At 37.7% G+C, this 26,357-nt stretch overlaps 1 protein-coding gene across 2 annotated transcripts in view; it reads left to right on the plus strand.

Moving 5' to 3' along the window:
- Nucleotides 1-1,442: 1,442 nt before the first annotated feature.
- Nucleotides 1,443-26,357, plus strand: part of cds1 (CDP-diacylglycerol synthase (phosphatidate cytidylyltransferase) 1) — a 44,714-nt gene continuing 19,799 nt past the window's right edge. For both annotated transcript variants that reach the window (XR_012598275.1, XM_074670526.1), the window contains exons 1-4: nt 1,443-1,775; nt 18,651-18,808; nt 23,282-23,378; nt 23,468-23,565. Coding sequence is in view for 1 of the 2 variants with exons in the window: in XM_074670526.1 (XP_074526627.1) it covers nt 1,707-1,775; nt 18,651-18,808; nt 23,282-23,378; nt 23,468-23,565 (422 nt within the window). In the remaining variant the exon portion in view is untranslated. The remainder of the gene's footprint in view (nt 1,776-18,650; nt 18,809-23,281; nt 23,379-23,467; nt 23,566-26,357) is intronic.

A 26,357-nucleotide genomic window follows, 5' to 3' on the forward strand; every position in this document is an offset into this window, starting at 1 on the left:
GGAAACGTAAAGATAACACTTCAAAATAAAAGTCGTTCATGTAAATCTTTAACAGCATCAAACAGGAGGAAAATTTGATTTGTTAAAATTTTTAACCAAGAATTTCAGGTGTGTATTGTATTTTACTTAATTTATTATCAAAATATATTTAAACTACCACAGCAGGGACTAAAACAGTGAATGTGCTCTCAAAACTGTGTGAAAGTTCTATCAGGGAAATCCTGTGTTTACTGCACCAGATTTTTACTGTTTTGTCTTACAACAATTTATTTCAATTTATTAGAATTATAACTGCTGTTCATTTTATTTTGATAGTTTGAGTCTTATGTCTACATTTTTATTTAAGTTACAACTTTATTTGTTCTTGGGTTGATAAAATTCCTACAGTATTTCATAGTCTTTTAAATATTCCAGTAGTCTATTAAACGACTTAGCTGTTAAACATGCACTTAATTACACTTGAAGGTCCAGTATTACCAGAATACAGAACACAAACATCCCGAGGGAACCTAAACACTCAAGTCATAACTTGTTTGGACTGGAGAAGCAAAGGCAGAGGACACTTACTACCAGAACAAACAGGTTTGAAAACAACTAAGCCAAAGGCATTGAATGCACTTAATGCAAAACTTGAAGATCAGACTTGTTTTTAGGTAATTTTATGCCAACAGGGTTTGGAATATTTATATGCAATGACAGTAATTATATATTTGATTCTTAAGTAGTATGATTTATTTTTATTTTTTTTATTTATTTTATTTCATTTTATTTTTTGTAAATTTAATTTTTTAAATCTTTTTTTTATTATTTATTTATTTATGTATTATTTTATTTTTTTATTTTATTTTACTTTATTTTACTTTATTTTATTTTATTTTATTTTATGTTATGTTATTTCATTTTATTTTATTTTATTTTATATTATTATTTCATTTTATATTTGATATTATTTTATTTTATTTTATTATTTCATTTTATTTTAGAGCCATGGTGGTGCAACAGTTAGTGCTGCAGCGTCAAAGCCAGAAGGTCACTGGTTCAAATCCCAGCTTAGCTGGTGGGCCTTTCTGTGTGAAGTGAAGAGAGACTCCAGCCACCCCTGAACAGGATAAGCAAATGTTTACGAATTTATTATTTTTTACTATAACACAGCAGTTGAGGCAATTTACAGATTTTTTTGACAAAGAAGTCATATGACAGCTTACAAACACTGTTACTAAAACAAATCTTATACATTCATAACAAAGTACAAACACAGAAATGCACATTAAATTAGAAATTATTTATGTATATATATTTACTTTCTAGGCTCTAATATAATAGAAACAAACTTTGAAGTATAATTCAAGTACAAATCATATATGAGAAATTAACTGCTTTTTAAACGCAGCTTTTACTCTGAAAGTCTGCGCCGGATGCAGCACGCGCTTGTTTCCTCCACCCTGACGGCGGTAGGAGGGGAGCAGGAGGGACGGGGACTGCGGTGATAAACAAACACACGCAGTATTGCCGTTACTGTCTCCTCGCCGGCTGACTTTCAGAGGAGCTGACCTTCACGGAGCCAGCTTTAGAGTCTAACCCGGGTTAAATATCCCGGACTTTACCCGAGACACCCCGGATTTTAGCCCCGCTCCCCCTCCCTCCCTCCTGCACCGGGACTCGGCTTATGTGACACACTAACGTCCCGGAGGCGAAACGAGCGAAACATGACGGAGCTGAGGAAGCGAGGCGGAGGCGGAGGAGACCCTGACAGCACCGACAATATCAGCGACAAGGTAAAGGGAGCGAAGACCGGGGGCAGGGGCCGGTTTCAGGCCGAGCACCTCGCTCTGCGGACCGGTCAGACAGGTTGAATCAGTCGCTGTGGTTCCAGGTTAGCAGGGGGAGCTAGTTAGTTAGCTGCGTGCTGCTGTAATCCTGCAGAACATCAACACGGACACGAAACGGCTGTTAGTGAGGCGTTCAGGGACCCAGCACGACCCTGAATGTCTCTGTTTTCTCCCCCTGCAGTCACCAAATACAGGGACGAGCTCAGGCTCAGGCAGATCACTCTGTGCCAGCTGGGTTTGAACAGGTGAACAGGACAGGTGAACAGCTGGGAGGCCTCCTGGCTGGGGCTCAGGTGAACGTTGCGGTGCTCGTTACTCTGGATTTAAAAGCTTTAAATAGAATTTTCTTTTCTTCGTGTTTCAGCTTCTGTTTTATTTAAACCATAAAGTTAGGAAGCTGTATGGGTGATACATTACAGAATATAAATAAGTCATAATATCAAATAATCATTTAATAATAATAATTTTTTAAAAATCGAATACTTCATGTGACTTTTATCTAATTTTTGTAATATAAATTTTCTATTGTGTTAACCATCGGTGGTTGTAATGTATTAGACAGCTTGGGATCTGGAAGCTGTTTGTTATTTTTCCAGTTAATTACTAAAATAGCTCTTCTAATAACATAGTAACAGCTGTGTAACATGAGAAAGCGTTAATTACACAGCTCAATGAGGAACTTAATGAAGCATATTTCAACCAGGAAAAAAATGCATTTAACCTCTATTTTTTGGGTTTAAATGTATTTATTTATTTATTTTTAATTTAGTTATTTATTAATATATATATTTTTAATTTATTTATTTATTTATTAATATATGAATTAAAAAAAATCATATTTATTTTATTATTTTTTATTTTTATTTTTAAAATATATTTATTATTAAAATGTGTATTTTTTTAAAACAAAAATGATTTATTAATATTTCTACTTTTTTTTTTTTTTTTTTTTTTTTTTTTAAATCCATCTTAAAGTATATTAGGAGACTTTCCCTTAAAAGAGTGCAAAAAAGGGGAAAAGTCAACATTTTTGGATACTAAATAGAAATCATGAGATTTGAAGTCAAATTAATGGGATATAAGTATCAGTACCAGAAAAGTTGGATTGGTGCATCCCAAATATAAAGTGAAAACTATTAGATATAATAAGTAAAATGAAAAGTCAAAACTTAAAGAGTGAAACTCATAATTAATACATTAAAAGTCATGAATATTAGATTGAAAGTCAGTGAAATGAAAGTGAAATGTATGAGAAAAAGTCATAGATGAAATTTTTTTTTTATAGTTTTGAAGGGAAAAAAATGTAAAAATCATTAGATTTTAATACAAATTAATCAGATGAGAAGTGAAAATTAGGAGATAAAAAGTCTTAATTTTAGGATAAATTTCAAAATAAGAGATTAGAGGCCAAATTTTCTGAACAGTAAAAGTTATAAGATAAAAGTCAAAACTATGAAATACAAATCTTGTGATTTTGATTTTTTTTTTTTTTTTAACATAAACATATTTTATTCATTTGTTTATTCATTTTCAATTTGGCATAAATGGGCTTCCATATAATTTTGTACAAATAATAAACAAACAAATCTGGCAAAATCCAAACTCTACAGTCAAAACTAGAATATTCATGTAGATAATATCCATTCATAAATCATGGAGTTAGACAACATCTCTGCACAGCCTCTAAATGGGTCTGTATCTCCTCATGTCTGCAGGGGATCTCACTCAGATAATCAGGGAGTTGTTAGCAGTTACTGCTGAAAAGTGTTTTTCCAAGTAGCCCCTGTTTTTAGCACAGAAAAAGAAGCAGCATGAGGCATAGCTAATACTCACGGCTGGGAATTTCACTCTATCTTTGATAAATATTTGAAGGGTTTCTGTTTCATTATGTGTCAGGTGAATATTTACCTGTAGAGCTGGGTTTGTGAGAGTCAGTCTGAGGGCAGGTGAGTCTGGTTTGTTTTCAGAGATACTGTGGTGAGCTGCTCACTTTCCTTTTCCTCTGACTCTGTTAGTAACAAACAGCTTCAACAAGCTTCTGTGTACGACTCATGTCAGGCTTCCTGCTCGGGGCACCCTGAGGGCTCGGAGATATCAGAAACATTCTTTCATTATTGAGGCGCTGCAGAAGCTCCACGTCCGGACGTATTCACTGATAATGAGCAGCTCTCAGACATTTCTGAACACTTACTGTGAAGTCAGGGTGCAGGACTTTAGAGCCTCAACAAACTCTGTTTCACATCACGTCCACCTCTCATATAGGAACATAATCATACTAAACTTCCCTCTGAAAACTGTTTTTATAAAGCTGCAGAAAAGTCTCAAATGAGAAGTTTTTAACCAACTCCTTGGCAAGTTTAAGGCAGACCTTTTAGCCTTTTTCTGCAGTACTCCTCCGGAACACATGAGGGCAGTGTGGTGTGTATGTTTGCTAAGTTTTATGTTTTTTTATCTCAGTGACTCTGAGTGTATTAAGTTATATTTGAGTTGATATATGTTTATGTTGATTGTGCAGCAATGTTTATGAGGAAGAATATGGAGGAGGAGAGGACCTGATGGGCAATGTGCGGCAATTCCAAAAATGTTCAACTAGCCAGTCACAGGGTTTTTGGTCCATGTCTTTTTATTGCGTAGTAACTAGGGAGTGGCAATAATTTTTCATATTTTAAGGGTTCATCTAAAATATTATCATATGGAAAAAGATAAATCTTTCAGGGTTTTTTTCTGAGCATGACAGTAAAATGTCATCAAACACACCGATTCATTTTCAATAACTAGAGATTTCAAAGAAATTTAGACGTTTCAGAAATGTGCAAAAAAAATTTAAAACATTTTTAATGACAAAAATTTGCAAAAATGTCAAAGCATATGGAAATATTAAAATATTTGCACACAGCCTAAATATTTTAAAACTTAACATATTGCTAAAGTTTGAAATTCAAACTTATCAAAATTTTACAGAAAGAAAAAAAATTAAACATTTTTGAAAACTTCAAATGTGCAATAATCACTTTTTTAAAATGTCAAAATGTGCAAAAGTTTAAAAAATGTGCAAAAAAAAATCCCCCCAAATTCTCAAAATTTTAAATTATAAAAATGTGCAAAATTTGGAACATATTAAAATATAAAAAACACTGCATGTAGCCTATATTTTTGGAAATAAATGGATGGAAAAGTTTGACATTTAAAAATTTAAGAATTTCATTAAAGGAAAAAATGTAAACATTTTTGAAAATTAAAACGTGCTCTTAACGTGCAAAATTTTCAAATATGTTCAAAAAAATAAAAATGTGCAAAAAATAAAAAATCATTAAATTACAAAAAATTGCAATCATTTAAAACACATTGAAACTCAAAAAAATAAATAATTTAGCATTCATTTTTTCAAACTTAACAAATTGCAAAAGTTTGAAATTCAAAGTTGTCAAATTTTAACGAAAGAAAAAAAATTAAATATTTTTTAAAAATTTTAATGTGCAAAAAATCACAATTTTTTTCAACTTTCAAAAAGTGCAACAATTTAAAAAAAATTGCAAAACTAGAAAATGAAAAGTTTTACAAAATTTCCCAAATTTTAAAAATTTAAGTTAAACTGCAATTATTTGGAAAGAATACTTGAATATGCCAACATACGTTGCTTCATGGTCAATTTATCATTTTTTGTTGGTTGCCATATATCGGTCACATATATTAATCCGGCACGTTGTCAGTTAACTGAATCCATCCACACAGAATTAAAACCAGTATTTTCTTCCAGATGAGTCTTTTTGTAGATGTAGTTATCTTCCCAGGGCTGTAAAACTTGAGGTTAGCTACAGGTGCATGGAAAGTTGGTGGGCTGTTGATGTTGTAGGAAGTACAGGTTGAAGACCGTTGCTTCAGGACGTCACAGTATTTCCTGAAGCTTCTGGGAGAAAATGAATCTTTTTGCTGTGGTTATGATCCTTTTATGTTTGTTGAAACAGCAGCTTCCTCTTTCAGAGAGAGCTCGTCCTGTTTAGAGTCACGTCTGTCAGATCTAACACGTCAACAAGTCTCAGAGTCCTCTTCCTTCAGACGGTCTCAAAGGTTAGACAGACCCAGCCCAACACCTCTCCCACCACCCTGTGTAACATATGCAGAGTCTACTCTTCCTCCTCCTCCTCCTCCTCCACGCCCACAGATTATCTCCCCCTCCAGAGGAAAAGGCTCTGACTGATACTCAGTCTGTATAATGTCCCTGAAACTGTGCCAAGGAGTTCACCACGGCCCAGAAACTGTCTTTACATCATGTGTGAGCTGCTGCATGTATGATGCACACACAAGGTCGACTGAGCGGGGCAGCGAGCCGTCACAGCGCCCCCAACATTTCCATATCACCTTCAGATCAGAGAGGGCGAGGAAGGGGAGGAAAGACGAAGGGAAAGAAAAGTGTTTGTGCTCAGGTTTCTGCTTTTATTAAGACAAAATGTGCAGAGTTCATCTTGTTTAATGTCACATCTTTGAGTTACTCACTGGCAGAAAGACTTTTCTGAGCATGTGCAGACCATCTGAAGCTGCTGCTCAGGGATCACAGCCCTGATCGTCTGTCTTGCTGCGCTCATGACACTCAGTTTTGAATGATGTATGTATCTGAGGGGGTGTGAGACTGAGTTTGCATTGACCGGAGCTTAATCTAATATGACACCAAGCTTTAAATGTATGTAAAGAGATGCTGATACAACATCAGTGCATCACAGGCTGTTAGTGGAGTCAATAAGGCTGTGAGCTCATGTGTTTTACTAACAGGCGGTTAGCTAGCATCAGGCGGTTCATGCAACGTTTGAATCACGTTGCGAAACCTGTCAGAGGCTTTCCACTGCAAATAGTCCTGGAAATTAAAACAGAAATCCACAGATTCATGAGGGTTTTACTGGTCAGGAGCTGGGATAGACTGATGTAGTTTTTCCACCAAGGTGTTCAGTTCAGTTCGTCTCAGTACGGCACGCGTTTTACAACGTTTCCCCTGACTAATCCTGGGACAGATCCCCAAATAACTGAGATGAGCATTCCTACTTTTTACGTTGCATTTTTCTTCTTTGTTGGATTTATTAGCAGGGTACACTGTGTCGCACAATATTATTCAACTGATGCAGCTATCGTCACTTGGCTCACCTGCCATGAGGGGGCACAGGGCTTGAGTAGTCAAGGTGGCTGATAACTCATATTTGAAGCTGATATTCATTTGCCCTAAGAGTGAAAATATTAACATGAAAATTTTGAATAAGCTTCTCCTCCTGTCAAAACCTTTGTCCTCTCTGGTGTGTGTATGTGCATGCACAGCTTTCACTGCTGATTGGCTATAATAATGCTGGACACAGAGTGTCCCGTTTTTGGGCTCCAAAGCCCTTTTTTTTTTAACTTGCTTGAGCTTGTGTAGGAGCTACTCGACACTAGGGATGCACTGCTCCAGCTTTTCTGGTCCTGATACCAAGACCTGGGCTTTGGGTGTCAATCGATACCGATTCTGATCCAATACCAGTGTTAGATAATAACCTGCATGCTCTACTGTGGGATTAGACTGGTAATGTTTTGGGTAAAAGACAAAAATGAGTACATATGGAATTACTGAAGTGAATATTTCGTTAAACTAAAAGTGTTTCAGTGTTTAACAGCAGTTTGATTAAAAAATGCTTCAGAATTTACAGAAATTACTATTTGATTGTATTCCATTCCAGACTTAGCTCCCAAAAACAACATACCTGTCGCTCGACAGCTTTGATAATGGCTGGTTTTAACTGCATCACGATCGTCAGGTAGCCCCGCCCCCTGACATAGTCGATGCTTGCTAATCACTAGGCCTAGGCCGATAACAAATTTTGCCGGACAATATATCGTCCCACAATAATTGACGATAAACGATATCATTGGCAATATTATTTTTATACAAAATTAACCACTAATATAAAAAATATATGTCATAATAATGCAACACACATTTTCAAATAGGGATGGGTACTTTTCACATCCAGAACAATACGGTACCAATGCCCGGTACCTGGCAATCGGTATCTGTACTCAACGGTACTAATTTCCGGTACTTTTTTGGCTTTATGTGATTAAAAAATATCAATTTGTTTAATATTAAAAAATATATATTTTTTCAATTTAACATTTTCTTCTTCAGTATTTTAACTTGCAATGCTGTGTTCATGTCCAGTATGGAAAATCGCCTACTCTTCTACTCCCTCACAGTCACAAGGATGCGTTTAGGTACCTAAACATGGTAACTTTTGATTTCTAGTGAATCGGTACCCGGTACTTTTGACAGATGACAGACTTTTGGAATATCAGTAACTTTCAAAAATCCCAAAAACAAACAATACAAAAAATTTGAGTTCATTTCATTTATTCAACGGTTACTTGATTTATTGACTACCATACCAGGCCAACTGGGAAGCTCAAAGAACTTGTGCTTAGTCAGGAACTGACCTGGAACTAGCCCCAGTGAAACACTGTTTAAAATAGTTTTCTTATCGGCCGTTAGATAAGGGTATCAAATCTCCAAATATCCCGAATTTCTCTTTCTTTTGCACATAACTTTTAATTTCTGCAGAATTCGACCTTTTCTGTAACTCAAACGTACAGTCATGCAAGTTTTCCTGCATCCTCAGACCTTAATGCCTGTTTTTATGGTGAGCAATAAGTTGCTTCACTCCTCACTCAGTCTTGTTTGTGTTGTGCAACTTTCTCCTGAGCGTGATGTTGTTGACTTGAAGATGGATGTTTGCATCATGTTGGTCGTCTTTGTCCAACATCCAGAGTCTGAGTGACAGATTTAGCTCAGTGAACGCCCTCAGACTAAAAACAGACACACACACACACACACACACACACTGAAACATGTGTGTGTTTATTCCTGATTCCTGTTGCCTGGTTGTTTATGTGTGTTTGTATCAGTGTGTTGAATTATTTCGTCGTCACCTCCTCCATTTAGCCTGGCGTGTGTGTGTGTGTGTGTGTGTGTGTGTGTGTGTGTGTGTGTGTGTGTGTGTGTGTGTGTGTGTGTATGGACCCCCTCCCTGATCACATGACGTGAGACATGTGAGAAGCATGACTGAATGGGTTCAAACAGGGACATTATGGAGGCTGAGCGCTCCCTCCTAATCCTGTTTACATGTTCAGTCAAACTTTGGAGGAGCAGGAGAATCACACACATCTGAGTTTCACTTTTTGGACGAGGGGACGAAATCAGACCATGTGACAGATTTCTCTGCAACGTTTGATTATTCCTGACACCTCAGGTTTCATTTTAGGGAACTTTTGGATGCAGAAGTTTAACTTTTTGCAACTTCAGCTGTGACCTCTGTTATTTCTCTGATGTCATGTGACGTCTCAGCTCTTCTGCAGAAACACTTCTGGATTTGAAATTTGTGTAAAAGCTGCTTAATGTCGTCGTCTCCAGGGCAGAAAAGATTGAAGCCCCTTGAAGTCTTGTTGCAGCTACAGCTTCACTTTTCTTGGCAGAAATCATGTGTTTGAAAAACATAGCATTTTCCCTCCTTCAGTGAGTCACATGACCAGCTGCATTCTGCTCCTGATGAGTGTGACATCATCAGCAACTGCTGAGGAGGGAAATTTACAATAGTTTTGCAAACAGCTCCTCAAAGATGACACAATTTTACCCAAACCCTTGTTAAAATATGATATTTATGTAGGAAATTTTGCCAGGAATCCATCCATGTTTTTTTTAGAGCTGTACAACTTGCACTTTTTTGTCTAGAGGCCCGAATGCAGCAGCGTGTGTGGAGCGGTTTCTTCTGCTCCTATTCATTCTAATGGAGGGAGCTAAGAGGGCTTCTTTGGGGTTTCGCTGACTTTTAGAGCTTGTCATTTGAAAACCGGATCCTAAACAACAATTTCCTGAAGACGTTTTGTAAAGCATGGTCTAGTCTGTAATCTCAGTGATTTTCAAGCCGATACCACTTATTGTTTCTGAGAAGATAACTTTTGAAAAATAGGTAAAAATGTGGCAAATTTTACTACGAAAGGCAAATTGCCACATTCCTGTTTGATATAGGTCAGGGGTTTACTGACTTTGAGTGCTTGTCATTGGAAAACCGGGTCCCAAGCGACAATTTCATAAAGAGGTTTTGTAAAGCAGGGTCTAGTCTGTCATCTCAGTGATTTTCAAGCCAATACCACATATGGTTTTGGAGAAGATAACTTTTGATAAAAGGGTAAAAATGTGGCGAAATTTAACTTAAAAAGGCAAATTGCCACATTCCTGTTTGAGATAGGTCTGGGGTTTACCAACTTTGTGGGCTCACCATTGGAAAACCAGACCCTAAACAACAATTTCCTGCAGCAGTTTTGTAAAACAGGGTCTAGTTTGTCATCTCAGCGATTTTCGAGCTGATACCACTTATGGTTTCGAAGAAGATAACTTTTGAAAAAAGGGTAAAAATGTGGTGAAATTTTACTTTGAAAGGTTAAATTGCCACATTCCTGTTTGAGATAGGTCAGGGGTTTACTGACTTTGAGTGCTTGTCGTTGGAAAACCGGATCCTAAGCGACAATTTCATAAAAAAGGTTTTGTAAAGCAGGATCTAGTCTGTCATCTCAACAAATTTCGAGCTGATTCCACTTATGGTGTCAGAGAAGATAACTTTTGAAAAATGGGTAAAAATGTGGCGAAATTTTACTTTGAAGGGCAATTGACGACTTCCTGTTTGAGATAGGTCAGAGGTGTCAATGTATGATTTTTGGGCCTCAATGAGACGCACATTTTGACGCTGGTTTGAGCTCTGTACGACATTCCTACTGGCTGCTAGGGCCATTTTAGTGTGCCTAGGTGGCGCTAGAGAGCAGTTTATGGGATATTGGGGGTCAAGTTTGAGTTTTTGAGCATGTATTAGGGGTGAAATCAGAGCTCTAAGAGCATAGGAAGAAGAAGAAGAAGACAGAAACAGACCAAATATAATAGGGATTAGGCCCTGGCTGTTTGGCTTTGGTGTCAGTCTGCATGGAGAGCAAAAGCAGGAGGAACACCCTCTATAGTAATCTGAGAAGGATTTCTCTCCCTTTATGATCAGATATCTGCATTAAGAGCTGCTATCCCATCGCTGATGCCATCTGTTCAGAATCCCTGACTTCCCTGAATGCACCACACGTTGTGAAAGTCATTTTTTGATTTCTAACTTTTTACCAATCTGCGTCGTGACGTTGTTCATTCCTCCTCAGGATCTCATGTTTCCTGAGATTTGAAGTCGTTTCGAGGCGTTTGGTGCAGAGCAGGATGAGTCAGAGGTTAGAGGATCAGTTTGTTGTGTCACAGCGTGCAGAAACACCCAGACGGATCAAGTTTTTACATGAGGCCTCCTTAATGCAGTTTGTGGTATAAACAGACCCATTAAGAGTCTTAAACATCCCACACACACACTCACACACACACAGAGACCCAGCAGTGTGTGTGTGTGTTTTCCTCTCTCTTCACTCGGAGCTGTGTTGTTGGATGGTTAGCGACCGCTGAGACTCCACATGACAGCTGACCTTGCCGGGATGTCTGCTGACCGGCTGGACATCCTGCAGCGGCAGAAGCGGCTGCGGCGGCGGCCCCGGTGGCGATGGCAGCAGCAGCAGCAGCAGCCGGCGGTTTAACGCTCTGCTGGTCAGAGGTCGACTCTGATCAGACCTGCTCACAGACGTCTCTGGACACAGATGGGTCTGTGCTGCTTCACTGTCGAATAACCTCCAAGAGTTTGTGTTTCCAGCCTCAACTCAGAGTTTTTAAGTTATCCTGCTCCACCTGAGGTCTCCACGTGATGACATTCACGATGTCTCTGGAAAGTCTGTCATGTCATCCTGCGTCTCGAAAGCTGAGCTGCTGAAGCTGCTGCTCTCAGCTGTGCTTCCTCAGGTCAATGCCGTCTCCTGATTGGCTTAATTTCCTGCAGCCTCAGAGTAACTGTGACCCTGCTGGTCTGAGCCTCAGATGTGTTTGTGTTGACATGTTTTCCTCCCTCACGTCACGGCTTTAACTCCTTAAGAACTCTGTGTGACAAGCGTCTAAATCAGGGGTCAACTTTTACTTTCATAGGAGCCGTTTTGCCTCAACTCACCTGGATTAAAGTCACAAAAATTAGATTATCTTCACAATAAAGATTATAAAGTGTATACTACTATTTTAAGTTCTATACAAAGTTAAACAAAAGTGGATAATTCTTTAAATAAGATTTTTGAATTGATGTAACTGTACATATGATGTCTGAATTTTGTATTTAAAATAAATCGACAAATACTTATAAAAAATGATATTCAAAAAAATTTTTTTTAATTGTAACAATTTTGCAAAAAAATTCATTTTTTTGTTTAAATTTCAAAAAATGTTTGAATTAAAATATGCAAAATCTAAATATTTTGAAATAAAAAAGCAAAATTAAAAAAAAGATTTAAAAAAAAAGCAAAAAAATAAGAAGTTTTGTATTGTTAATTAATATACTGAAATAAATGCAAAATAATTGACATTTCTAGGATTTCTTAACATTTTTAAATAAAAAAAAAGAAAAAAAAACACCCTTGGAAAATAAAGAAATTTAAATAATGTTAAACATTTTAACAAATTTTGAGATGTAACAAATTTGCAAAACTTTTATTTCTCTTTGTTTAAATTAAAAAAATGTTTGAATTAAAAAATGCAAGAATAAAATATTTTGAAATTCCCCCCCAAAAAATGAAAAAAGGGGGTTTTGTGTTTTTAATGAATCTCTAAAAGATATATCAAAAATAATTGACATTCCTTGGATATCTTAAAGTTTTTAATTAAAAAAATGCAATGACCTTGGAAAACTTCGAAATTGAATTGATTTGCAAAATTTCCAAAATTCTCAAAAAATTTTGAAAAAATGTTAAACATCATATTTTTTGTTCAATTTTTTGCAACACTTTCAAAAATGCTTGAATAAAAAATTGCAAAACCAAAATATTTTAAAAATTAAAAAAAATCAAAATTATAAAAAGAAATATTTTTAAAAAATGTAAAAAACAAAAAAGGAAAAAATAAATTTTAAAAAAAATGCAGAATTTTTGAAAAGAATACTTGAATTTGATAACATGTTTTGATTATTTCTTATAACTCATTTCTGCTCTTTGCGAATGACTTGCCACTCACTAAGCATTTTAATCATCAATGTCCTCTGTAAGAAAAATAAAAATTCTCTATTTCAATTATATTTTTTTAAAGCAAGGAGCCGCTGCAAAGGAGTCAAAAAAGCCACGGGTTGAAGACCCTTGGTCTACATCTTCTTCTTTCTAATGGTGTGCATCTTTTTCTCAGTGGCTAAATTAAAGTTTTTCAGGTTTCAGCTGTTTGTTTTTCCACAGACTGCATTTTTAAGACGTTGCAGCTCAAACCAGGAGACGTCCTCCTCTCTGCAGGGCGGTGTGGCGTGATGAGTTAATCCTCAGACTCTGAATCAGTCTGTGTGTTATCAGTTCTGCTGTTAAAGGCCACATACTGAAGGAAATGTCATGGAGTCATGAGCTCAGTGAATCAGAAGCTGTGGTTACATGAGATGTTTCTCTTCAACCTCCACATTCCAACTTTTACTGAATGAAGTGATCGGAGAAAGACGTGTGTTCATGCATCATTTAGACGTGCAGAATCGTTGTTTCTTCAGTTTGTGCTGGGAACAAACTCTACTTATGTTGTCTCCTTGCACTGGATGGAAGAATGAAATAAGACGCCTAAACGCTGCAGAAAGTGAAGGTTTGGTGGATGCATGCTCTCAGCACCTGAGCCGACCTCGTGTAGCACAACCTGCTCCAGACGTGTTGGAGGTGTTTGACTCACGCAGCGGTCGGCATACTTTCCTGAATCAACAGAAGCTTAACGGTGTTTGACATTGAGATCATTCACTCAGATTAATCTGCAGCTCTGCGTGAAACATATGAGTGTTTCTGGACAGAGCTGAGGTTCGTGCTGCAGGACCAAACAGTTTGGATGCATTTACTGTAAGGTTGGCACTCTGTAATGCCTACAGGAGCCTCTGCTTGTAAATTATCAAGCTTGAGACACTAAAAACATTCAAAGTTTGCAGAACTGATCAAAATCATTAAATTGGGTGGTGAGCTTTGTTTTTTGCTTTGAGCACTCGCAAAGAATCCAGATTTTAAAACTTTGTGCACTAACTTTATAAAGATCAGATCCTCCATGACCAGTTCATTGCGCTGGAAAACATAATGATTAATTATCCAAAACAGAAGTAAAACTTTACATGTGATGTCTCACTTTATTGTTTTTAATAATTTGCAAAAAATAAAAAAACATAGAAGTTGCAAAAAATTAAAAAACTGCAAAATTTTACAAAGGCCACAAAAAAAGAAATTTCAGAAATTTGTTAAGATTTTTAAAGATTGAATTTAAGTGAATTTACAAAAATAAATAAATAAATAAATAAATACTGAATTCAAAAAAGTGAACAAATATTTTTTTTTTTATTTTCTAAGTTTGCTGAAATGTTAAACAATTCAGATATGTCCAGAATTTTTGAATTTTTAAAAAAGGTCAATTGCTTCAAAACTTTCTGAAATTATCTAAAAACTCAAAAATTTGCCAACAAGTGCAAGATTTCTGGAAGTATGCTTAAAATGTAAAAACATTTATTGATAATGTTGCGCAACTCATTTTTTGTCTGATATCAAGCATGTATATATAGCTGTCAGTTAAATGTCCATGTCATTTTGTCGCGTAGTTAACTAGGGAGTCCCAATGATTTCTCAAAGTTTTGGAGATTCCTTTAATATATTATAACCTTTAAAACCTAAAAAACTTTTAAAAATGTTTGTTTTGTTTAAAAAAATAAATTTTTCTGTTTTTTTCCATCGAAGCATGATAGTAAAATGTCATCAAACACACCATTTAATTATAAATAACTTTGCAAAAAAATTCAAAAAACTTAAAATTTTAAAAATGTGCAAAAAAGGCAAAAATTTTGAAATGACAAAAATTTGCAAATAATTTGATATAATGTTAAAATATTGAAACATTTGCAAATGGCCCATATATCTTTTTTATTTTACAAATTGCAAAAGTATGAAATTAAAAAAAAAAAACTTTAAAAGAAAAAAATATCAAACAGGTTTAAACATTTGAATTAGAAAAAAAGTCGTTTTTTGGGGGCGTTTCAAAATATGGAAAAATATCAAAAATGTGCAAAAAAAAGTAAAATAATTTTGAAATTACAAAAACTTGCAAATAATTCAAAAATATTAAAATATTGAAAAATTTCCATACAGCCCATATTTTTTATTTTACATATTGCAAAATTTTGAAATAAGTAATTAAAAAAAAAAAACCTTAAAAGAAAAAAATTCAATCATTTCTTAAAATTTGAAATTGGCAAAAAAAAAACATTTTTTGGAATACCAAAATATGGAAAAAAACTCACAAATGTGCTAAAATTTTAAAAAGTTCGTACAATTTTTTATCTCAATGAAAGTTTTTAACTGCCATTAAAAAAAAAAAAACTTGAATTTGACCAAAAATAGGGCCAATTTTTCATTTTCTGTTGGTTGCCACATATCAATCATGTATATTAACCCAGCACGTTGTCAGTTAAATGAATCCATCCACACAGAATTAAAATCAGTATTTTCTCCCAGATTAGTCTTTTTGTAGATGTAGTTATCTTCCCAGGGCTGTAAAACTTGAGGTTAGCCACAGGTGCATGGAAAGTTGGTGGGCTGTTGATGTTGTAGGAGGTGAAGTAGAGCGGTGGCAGGCTTTATTGACAGATGGGATGAAGATTTAGTTCAACTTAATGTTAATGCAGGATTTTATTTAGTGTCAGTGTCTTTAATCATCAATACCCTCTGGAAGAAAAATAAAAACTCTGTCCCATTTCTCTTTCTTCCTTCACCTGCAGAATTTTAAGCTTCCCCATCCTCACCTCCTCCTCACCTCCTCCTCTCCTCCTTTGCTCCTCTGACGGGGATCACGGCCTCCCCGTGGTTTAACCCTGGCGCCCCCTCTGACCGTATTTAGCCACGTTTGAGTCAAACTCGCCATGAAAGGAGAGAAACGTCCAGGAGGCCTCGGCGAGCCTCTCAGCTGTGACTTAATCTCAGGAGGAATGCGACTTTAAAAATAACCTCTTTTGGGCAGGAAACGGTCTGAGCGCCGTCTTTGTTACACCGCAGACCGTCAGCGGTGTGAACTCAGAGCAGACGACGTGTCGGCCTGAACTTCTAACGTGTCACTTTACTGATTTATTCATGAAGTCAGAGCGTCTGCGAGCGGCGACCTCACACACATCAGGTTCACGCTCAGCGAGCAGCGTCTCAGCGGCATCAAACAGAACAAAGCGTGTGTGTGTGTGTGTGTGTGTGTGTGTGTGTGTGTGTGTGTGTGTGTGTGTGTGTGTGTGTGTGTGTGTGTGTGTGTGTGTGTGTGTGTGTGTTTACTGGGATTAATCCAGATTAAAGATTCATTAAAGGTTTCAAACTGAGACCTGGACTGGTTCCAGTTCACCTCCAAAAAGCGTCCGAGCTGCCCTTCAGCAAGGCATCGAACAACTCAGTGAACCACGAGGACGACACCTGTGCTCAGACCCTTTATGTAGCCATTTGTTTATCTCCTGTCTCCTTTTCTCTTGTCTTTCCTCCTTTTTTTGTCTCCTTCTTGGCTTCTCATTTTCCTCCCTCTGGTCTTTTTCTTCTTTTTAATCTCCTCGTTTCTTCTTCCCCCAGTTTTTAAGTCTCATTTGTTTTGAAGTTTTCCTTTTTCTTCTGCTCTTGTCTCCTCTTTTAACCTCTTTTTCTCTTCTCCTTATTTCCTCTCCTTGTTTGTCTCCACTTTCCCTTCCTCTCTCCCTTTCTTACTGTTCTCCTTTTACCTTCCTTTAGGTCTCATCTTGTCTCCTCTTTCCTCCTCTGTAGGTCTCATCTTTTCCCCCTTTCCTCCTTTTTCCTACTCTTTCATGTCTCATCTTGTCTCCTCTTTTCTTCTCCTTTAGGTCACATCCTTTGTCCTCTCTTCTCCTTCTTAACGTCTCATCTTGTCCCTTTTCCCCATTCTTTGAGATAATATCTTGTCTCCTCTTTCCTCCTACATTAGGTCTCATCTTGTCTCCTCTTTCCTCGTCCTTTAGGTCTCATCTTGTCCAATCTTTCTTTCTACTTTTGGTTTTTTCTTTTTTCCTCATTCCTCCCCCTAAAGGTCTCATCTTGTCTCCTCTTTTGCCCTCCTTAAGGTCACATCTTGTCTCCTCTTTCCTCCTCCTAAAGGTCTCATCTTGTCCCCTCTTTCCTTTTCCTTTAGGTCTCATCTTGTCCCCTCTTTCCTCCTTCTTTAGGTCTCATCTTGTCTCCTCTTTCCTCCTTCTTTAGGTCTCATCTTGTCTCCTCTTTCCTCCTCCTTTAGGTCTCATCTTGTCACTTCTTTCCTCCTTCTTTAGGTCTCATCTTGTCTCCTCTTTCCTCCTCCTTTAGGTCTCATCTTGTCACTTCTTTCCTCCCTCTTTAGGTCTCATCTTGTCTCCTCTTTCCTCCTCCTTTAGGTCTCATCTTGTCACTTCTTTCCTCCCTCTTTAGGTCTCATCTTGTCACTTCTTTTCTTCTCCTTTAGGTCACATCCTTTGTCCTCTCTTCCTCTTCTTAATGTCTCATCTTGTCCCTCTTCCCCATTCTTTGAGATAATATCTTGTCTCCTCTTTCTTTCTACTTTTGGTTTCTTCTTTTTTCCTCATCCCTCCCCCTAAAGGTCTCATCTTGTCTCCTCTTTCCTCCTCCTTTGAGTCTCATCTTGTCTCCTCTTTCCTCCTCTTTTAGGGCTCATCATGTCTCCTCTGTCCAACTCCTTAAGGTCTAATCTTGTCTCATCTTTTGACCTGCCCAAGTTCTTATCTTGTCTCCTCTTTCCTCCTCCCTTAGGTCTTATTTTGTCTCCTTTTTGTTTTTCTTTAGGTTTCAATCTGTCCTCTCTTTCTTTCTCTTTGAGGCCTCAACTCTTCCTTTTTTTTTTCTCCTCCTTTCAGTTTCATCTTGCCCCCGCTTTCCCCCTCCACAAGGTCTTATCTTGTCTCCTCTTTCTTTCTCTTTCCCGCTTCTTTAGGTCTCACCTTGTCCCCTCTTTCCTTCTCTCTTAGGTCTCATCTTGTTTCCTCGATTCCTTCTTCTTTAGGTCTCATCTTGTCTCCTTCTTCCTCCTCCCTTTTCTTCCCCTCTTATACCCTCATGTAACCTCTAGGGTTTTTATTCTCCAATTTCTAATTTCTTCTTCTTTATGATCTTTACTTTCTCCATTTTGCTCCTCTTGTCTCCTCTTTCCTCTCATCCTCTTTAAGGTCTCATCTCTTCTCCTCTTTCCTCCTCCTTTAAGTCTCATCATGTCCCACCTATTCCTTCTCCTTTTATCTGTTCTGTTACCCTCTTGTTTCCTCTTCTCTTATCCTCTTTTTTCAGCTTTTTCTTGTCTCATCTTTTCCTTCATGGTTGTCTACACTTTCTTCAAGGCTTCCTCATTTCTCTCCTCTTTCCTTGTCTACTTCTTTCCTCTCCTCTCCCTGCTTCCTAAAAGGATCAAACTCTTATTTTCTTGACGCAGAGAGGGGCGTCAAAGGATTTAGACACAGGAAACTCAGAGTCTTTTATTTTGAAGGGGAGGTTAAAGCAGCTGTGGATTCAGACTTTAGTCCAGCCTGGACTCTTATAGGTTTGGAGAACTCACCATCAGGTCTGTGGTCTCCTCCTCAGTCTTTACCAGCTGTATTTGAATGCCTCATTTACCTGAGTTTGCATCCTCTGAGTCTTTTATCTTAAAGCTCGCTGCTCTCTGACCGTCTATGTGTGTGTGTGTCCCTGCAGGAGGCCGATGGTGACGACAGGCTGGGCCTGCAAGGCGACACAGAGGGAGAAATCGACGCGGACTCCAAAGCAGACACTCCAGATGTTCCTCTGTCCACGGCAGACACAGACAACACTCCCACATGCCTGAACAAAGCTCTGGAGGGGCTGCCGCCCAGGTACACACTCACCTGAGACACTTCCTCCCATTAAAGCAGAGAACAATGAGCTGCTGATGGAAACTGAGTCCACCAGAGGAGAAGTGTTTGAGCAGAGATGCTGCTGGTTGTTTCAGGTGTTTCTTCTTCAAGTTAAACTTTCTGGCTCCATCATTTATCATTGTACCGTTTTGAAGCCTAAATTCCTCCGTCACAGGCGCCGCCATTGGCAGCAAGAGTCTGTGCAGTAGAGACTGTGAGGGATTCTGGGAGAATCTGAGTGGAGCTGGGTGACAAAAATAATATTTTTAATCACTTCCTGACTCTACCTCCCGACATATTTTACAATCCCCGAAAAAAATACACGAGAACGACAGCTGTCAATCATTGTTTTTAACCTCTAATAACTAGAGCCCGACCAATATGGGATTTTTGGAGCCGATCCCAATACTGGGGGCAAAAAAAAAAGCTGATATCTTATATATTGGCTGATATATATATAATAAATTCAATGATATACACAGGATATATACTTTATATGAACACAAATTATTTCTAGCTTTTGAAAAGTTCCATTTACCATCTAATTCATGGGACTAAACTAGATTTTAAGTAACATTGTAGCTGCTTTCAAAACATGCAATTAATACAAATACAACAAAATAAATTGAAACATTTAAAAAAATTAACTGTTGAATTAAATTAACAGTAGCATTTATTAGAGGTCGACCGATATGGGTTTTTTGGGCAGCCGATGCCGATATGCATAGCTGATTTTTCCAATTTGATATTCAGGCCGATTGTTAAATAAATATATATTTATCACATTTTTGTGAAACGCAGCAATTTCTGAGCAACTAAAAGAAATCTATTACAACAAGTCGTGTCCAGTCCTCTGAACATTTATTCAGCTTTCAAAACAATGAAATATTTTGTCTGAGTAAACACACAATGTAACAAGCAGTAGGAAACATTCACACTCTTCTTAAAATGTCCAAAAAGAAATTTAAACTTATTAATATAATTTGAACAAAAGTATGTGATGTATCCAAGTGGTTCCACAAGTTTGAGGTGCTCATCTTTTTTGTGCCTGATCAAAAATTGCGTCATTTTATACAACGGATCAAAAATCGGCTTTTTAAAAGAAAATACGGCCGATGGCCGATAGAGACAAATGTCCAAATATCGGCCCGATATATCGGCCGGCCGATATATCGCTTCCCAAGTCTCTCCTGCATCCTAACAAAAAGTAATGTGATTACTGATTGCTCCTTTCAAAAGTAACTTTGTAACTTAACTAATTACTGGATTTTAAAAGTAGCTAGGTTAAAAAAAAATATATATAAATAAATAAATGAATAAATTAGTCTACATTGGGGTGGCCAACCTGCGGCTCTTTGATCCATTCATTAAAAAAAAAAATTATATTGTTATGAGTAGTGGTGTGCTGGTCAATCTAAAATTTTGATAAATTGATGCCAACGTTGTGATCAGTATTGATCAATACTTGGGTGACGAGATTGATACTTAAGTTTCAGTTTCTTTTCTCTACATGGCACATGTGCTCATAGCTATCTAGATGGATGGAACTTTATGTCTTCTGCAGTAAAAACAGAAATTTGTTTTTGACGCGGCTCCAATTACAATTAATTAAGTATGAATTGAAACACACAAACACAGTAAATGTCGCTTTGAAAAATTTTATGTCCTTTCGTTTATGTGTTAGAGGAAGTGCGTTTTTGATGTGGCTCTTTGTAGCACCACGGTAATTTTTGTGGCTCTTGGTCTCAGACTGGTTGGCCACCCCTGGTTTACATGTTTTGTGTTAAAGGAAAATGCAGAGATTGGTAGTTGTAAAACGTGCAATTTACAATCAAAAATGAAAATATTTATTTCATACATTTTGAATTTCAAAATACAACTAAAAAAAAGCTCAGCCCGTTGATCCAGTATTTGTAATACAATAAGCAAAAATAAATATCACTGGAGTGCGGGCTCACATAATCCTCAGTACTTCACATCCTTTACTTATGTTTGTTATTTTTATTTTTATTTTCACCTTTATTCATTTTTAATTTTGGAAGTTTTGGTCCTCCATATGTTCGGGGCACCCCAGTCTTAAAAGTCTGGGCACGCCCCTGCTCATTGTGGCCTATGTTATGTTGCTCTGCTTATTTGGATAAGTAACTGTAATCTGATTACTGGTTTGGGAATAGTAACGTGTTAAGTTACTCGTTACTGGAAAAAGTGGTCAAATTAGAGTAACGGCGTTACTAAGTCACACAGGTCAGGTCTTAGTTCCTGGTTGTAGGAACTTTTTGTTGAGTCTGGGGTCTTTGGATGAAGCGATAAAACGTGTGTCTGTGGTTTAAAAAGGATCATTAATGTTTTCTGTGACTCTTCATCATCAGGACTCGGGGTCACCTGGGGTCGAGTATGAGCGTCCTCTGTGTTAAGTCTTCAGGTAGAGTCTGATCTGGACCCACAAACTTTCCTTCAGAGCTGCTGGAAAAGTCCTGGGAGGTTTTTACAGATGACTCATTCAGACCCTAAAATAAGAGCGTCTTCATCTGCTGCAGTTTGAACTTTAAAAACAGGAAAAACAAAGTGAATTCTGGGAAATGCATGAAGGCTGCAGTCAAAGCCCAGAGTAAACTGTAATAAGAGAGCTGTCCCTGCGTGTTTACGTCCTCCTCTCCTGCTCCGTTGAGTCGTGCAGCACGCGGTGCACGCGGAGCACGACTCAACGAGAGGCCGCGATTAGCCGAGGAGAGGAAGGTGTGACCAATGAGGGAGGGGGGCTTGGTCGGAGCTTAAAGGCTCACCAGGAGGAGGGGAGCGCTAATCCCTGCAGAGAGGAGGGCTGCAGAGAGACCTGAGGAGGAGGAACAGACTGCAGGGAGAGAGGAGCAGATGGATTGATCTGCAGAGAGGGATGAGTGGATGGAGTTAAGGTGGAGCTTCAGCAGAGGATAGAGACAGTGACGGTGGAGCAGACACACACAGAGAGGCCTCAGCAGCGTTTTTCATGATGCAGCTGTTTCTCTCCTCCTCTCATTCAGCCCCCTCCCCGTGCAGCCTTCAGCTCTTTCCTCTCTTTTGTTTCGCCGGCGGCCTGCGGCAGCTCGCCGCTCGGAAACACAAACTGCCTGACGTGTTAGAAAAACAGTCCAGAGGACGCCAGAGGCCTCGCTCTGCCTCTGCAGCCGGGCCGTGTCTCTGCAGGTATCAGCTCTAAAAAGGTTTACCTGCAGATAAACCAGGGATTAATTAACAATAAGAAGCTACTTAGAGGAGGCAACATGCTGAAACGTGGAGTAAACAAACAAACAGGAGAGGAGGCGGGGCTTAACTTTACTCCCTGATACCTGAGCCACAGCTAGTGGACACTCAGGGAACTGCAGCTCATTTTAACATGGCTGGAGGCTGTTTTTGTTTCTTTTGTTCCTTCTTGCATTTTGTTCACTCATTATTAATCTGGACCAGGGGTCTGCAACCTTTACTCTTAAAGGAGCCATTTTTCCTCAGCTCACCTGAATTAAAGTCATTCAGGAGACACAAAATCTACTTTATCTACACAATAAAAATCATAAAACTTAAATCTAGTGATTAATTATCCAAACAAGAAGTTTTTTTTGAAAACATCAAATTGTAAATGTGGTATCTTATTTTTTTTATTTTTCATTTATTTTGCAAAAATATTCCAAATAATTTTGAAAAAAAAAAATTATAACAAATTTTAAGTTTTTCAAAAAGTTTAAATTTTCCAAAAATTAAGATTTCCAAGGCTTGCAAAAGTTTGGAAAATATTTGTGATTAAAAATTTGCAAAAAAATAAATAAAAAGGAATTTTTAAAGAATTTTTTAATTTCCAAAATTTTAACTTTGTTAAAAAATTCTGAAATTTCAAAAATTTGCACAAATTTGCTAAATTATTAAAATTCCAAAATTTGAAAAAATGTCATTATATTTTGAAATCTTAAAAAGAAAGCAATTTTACAAAAATAGAAATTTAAAAAAAATTCAATATTTTTAGAGTTTCAAAACTGATCAACATTCGAAAAAAATATGGAAAACAATTATATTTTTTCCAAAAAATTGAAATTTCCAAAATTTGAAAAAAATGGAAAAAATGTTATTTAATAATTTGCAAAAAAAATAAAAAATGAATAAAATTGAAAGAATTTTTGAATTTCCGAAAATGTCAATTAGTTCAGAAATTTCTGAAATTTTAAAAACATCTGTAATCCCAAAAATGTTATTTAGTGTCAGTGTCTTTAATCATCATCAATACATCGATGGGCATGACTGATTGTTCACGGTCTTAAACCATCGGCTCTGACTCTCTGGCCTCTGAAACAGAGCCCCTAACTCAGCCTGAGTCAGCTGAGAGAAACACACCAGCGTCTCTGCCAAACATGAAGTCATCTTCAATTTCTGTGAACAGACGTGAAGTCAGACTTCATCATGAATCTGTCCCTCTCTCCTCCACAGATGGAAGAACTACTGGATACGAGGGGTTCTGTCGTTAGCCATGATTTCAGGCTTTTTCCTCATCATCTACATGGGACCTGTCACTCTCATATTAGTGGTAGGTGCTGCTGCAGCTACAGTCTCCAGAAGCTCAGTTTTTCTCTGATGTTTTTAATGTTTCCCTGTTTTTCTGCTCGCCCCCTGCAGGTCATGACTGTCCAAATCAAGTGTTTCCAAGAAATCATCACCATCGGCTACAGAGTTTACCATTCCTATGAACTGCCGTGGTTCAGGACTCTCAGCTGGTGAGGACGATACACGCTCACATACAGTAATAAACCGACACAGCGCCACCTATTGAAGCAGAGTGTCCGATTCTCTTTTTAGCATGTGTACACAGACAAGACAAGACGCCCCCCTGAAATTGCTGTGTGCATGTAGAGACTTCAACAAAATCCTTTTTTTATTTTAGGGTAACTTTGATCATTGTGGTTGCCTTTGTACACAACATAGTGAAAATAATAGACTGATATTATAAAGTAAAATAAATAGAGAATAAATGCTAAATAAGATAAATCTGGAAGTCATCAGTGGTGACATATCTCCACTCCTAAAGCCCCCGTCATGTTACTCCAGCTCTTCTCCCTCCTCTGCATCCCTGTGCGTCTTAAATATCCAGATTCCTGCAGGTCTATAGATGGGCCAGCTTCAGAGCGACCAGCTGAGCATGATGCAAACAAAGCATCAAGAACAGAAACAGCCGAAACAATTCAAGTTTCTAAAATTACATTACCATATATTCCAAAAAAGAAGCCCTGAGTGTTTTAAGGAGGTAGTTAATTCTTCCTTTGGTTTGTTCGTGGGTTCCTTTGTTGGTTCTTTAGTTGGTTAAATCATGGTTGGTACGTTGGTTCGTTCATTGGTTTGTTCATTCGTTCTTTCATTGGTCTATTCATTGGTTGATTGGTTGGTTCCTTTTTTGGTTGGTTGGTTGATTGGTATGTTGATTATGTGTTTATAGGTAGTGGGTTTGTACATTGGTTGGTTCGTTGATTGGTTCGTCGGATTGTTTGTTGGTTTGTTTGTTGGTTTGTTTGTTGGTTGGTTGGTGGTTCATTTGTTGGTTTGTTTGTTGGTTCGTTTTTTGGTTAGTTCGTTGGTTCGTTCGTTGGTTCATTCGTTGGTTCATTCGTTGGTATGTTTGTTGGTTAGTTCGTTGGATCATCCATTGGTTCATTCGTGGTATGTTTGTTGGTTCATTCGTTGTAATGTTTGTTGGTTCATTCGTTGGTTTGTTTGTTGGTTAGTTCGTTGGTTCATTCGTTGGTTCATTCATTGGTTCATTCATTGGTTCATTCATTGGTTCATTCATTGGTTCATTCGTTGGTTCATTCGTTGGTTCATTCGTTGGTTTGTTTGTTGGTTAGTTCATTGGTTCATTCATTGGTTCATTCGTTGGTTCATTCTTTGGTTTATTCGTTGGTTTGTTTGTTGGTTAGTTCGTTGGTTCATTCGTTGGTTCATTCATTGGTTCATTCATTGGTTCATTCATTGGTTCATTCATTGGTTCATTCGTTGGTTCATTCGTTGGTTCATTCATTGGTTCATTCATTGGTTCATTCATTGGTTCATTCGTTGGTTCATTCGTTGGTTCATTCGTTGGTTTGTTTGTTGGTTAGTTCGTTGGTTCATTCGTTGGTTCATTCGTTGGTTCATTCGTTGGTATGTTTGCTGGTTAGTTTGTTGGTTCATTCGTTGGTTCATTCGTTGGTATGTTTGCTGGTTAGTTCGTTGGTTCATTCGTTGGTTCATTCGTTGGTTCATTCGTTGGTATGTTTGCTGGTTAGTTCGTTGGTTCATTCGTTGGTTCATTCATTGGTTCATTCATTGGTTCATTCATTGGTTCATTCGTTGGTTCATTCGTTGGTTCATTCATTGGTTCATTCATTGGTTCATTCATTGGTTCATTCATTGGTTCATTCGTTGGTTCATTCGTTGGTTTGTTTGTTGGTTAGTTTGTTGGTTCATTCGTTGGTTCATTCGTTGGTATGTTTGTTGGTTCATTCGTTGGTTTGTTTGTCGGTAAGTTCGTTGGTTCATTTGTTGGTTCATTCGTTGGTATGTTTGTTGGTTAGTTCGTTGGTTCATTCCTTGGTTCGTTTGTTGGTTCGTTTGTTCTTTTGTCATTCGTTTTGTTTATTTTTTGGTTGGTACGTCGGTTCATTTGTTGGTCCGTCAGTTGGTTCATTGGTCTGTTACTTCGTTTGTTGGTTCGGTGGTTCATTCGTTGGTTCATTCGTCAGTTTGTGGTGCGTTCTTTCATTGGTTAGTTTGTTGGTCCGTTAGTTGGTTGGTGCAAAAGCAACAAAGATAGAAGCTATCAGGGACCTCTGCAACAAGACAAAATGTTAAAGTTAACTGTATAAACAGAGATGAAAAGGAAAGCTGCATGTTAGTGCAGGATGGGGAAAGATAAAGTCAAACTCAAGCTGTAAAAATTTGAGACTGAGGGAGATTTCATGAGTCTGATGTGTGTTAAAGTTCTGCAGTAACTCCAGATTTATGATCTTGATTTAACTGTTGTGTGACGTTACTCTGGAGCTTCTCTTCATCATGCATGTTATTAAACAGTCGTTGTTTTCTGCACAGCATGTTTCAGCTCATCCTTTCATTAAATTCAGACACTCAGGTGTGTTTCCTGCAGCCGTAGACCTTTCGTTCTTATTTTTACATGTAGAGCACTTTTAGAGACTCGAGCATGAAGTGATTTCCAAACAAAGTTGAAGACGAGGATAAAGAGAGAAGTTCAAACTGTTTGAAGCTCTGCAGCCTCAGGTCGACCTGTCTGCACCTGCATACCTCCTGAACCTGAGCCTCGTCTGCTCCTGTTCCTGCTCCACTGTTTTTATTAACGGGTCACCTTTACACACACACACAAACACACACACACACACACACATCCACAGAGAGTGTAGCAGCGGCGTTCAGAGCAGGAAGGAGCAAAGGTCACTGCCATGCTGGAAGCAAAGAAGCTAATTGAAACCCGCTGTGCTCACCAAGGCCGCCTGTCATAACACACACACACACACACACACAC

Source organism: Halichoeres trimaculatus, unplaced genomic scaffold (genome assembly GCF_033239565.1).
Source record: "Halichoeres trimaculatus isolate MK-OKI-2021-1 unplaced genomic scaffold, fHalTri1.1 fHalTri1_scaffold_5, whole genome shotgun sequence".
NCBI classification, from domain to species: domain Eukaryota; kingdom Metazoa; phylum Chordata; class Actinopteri; order Labriformes; family Labridae; genus Halichoeres; species Halichoeres trimaculatus.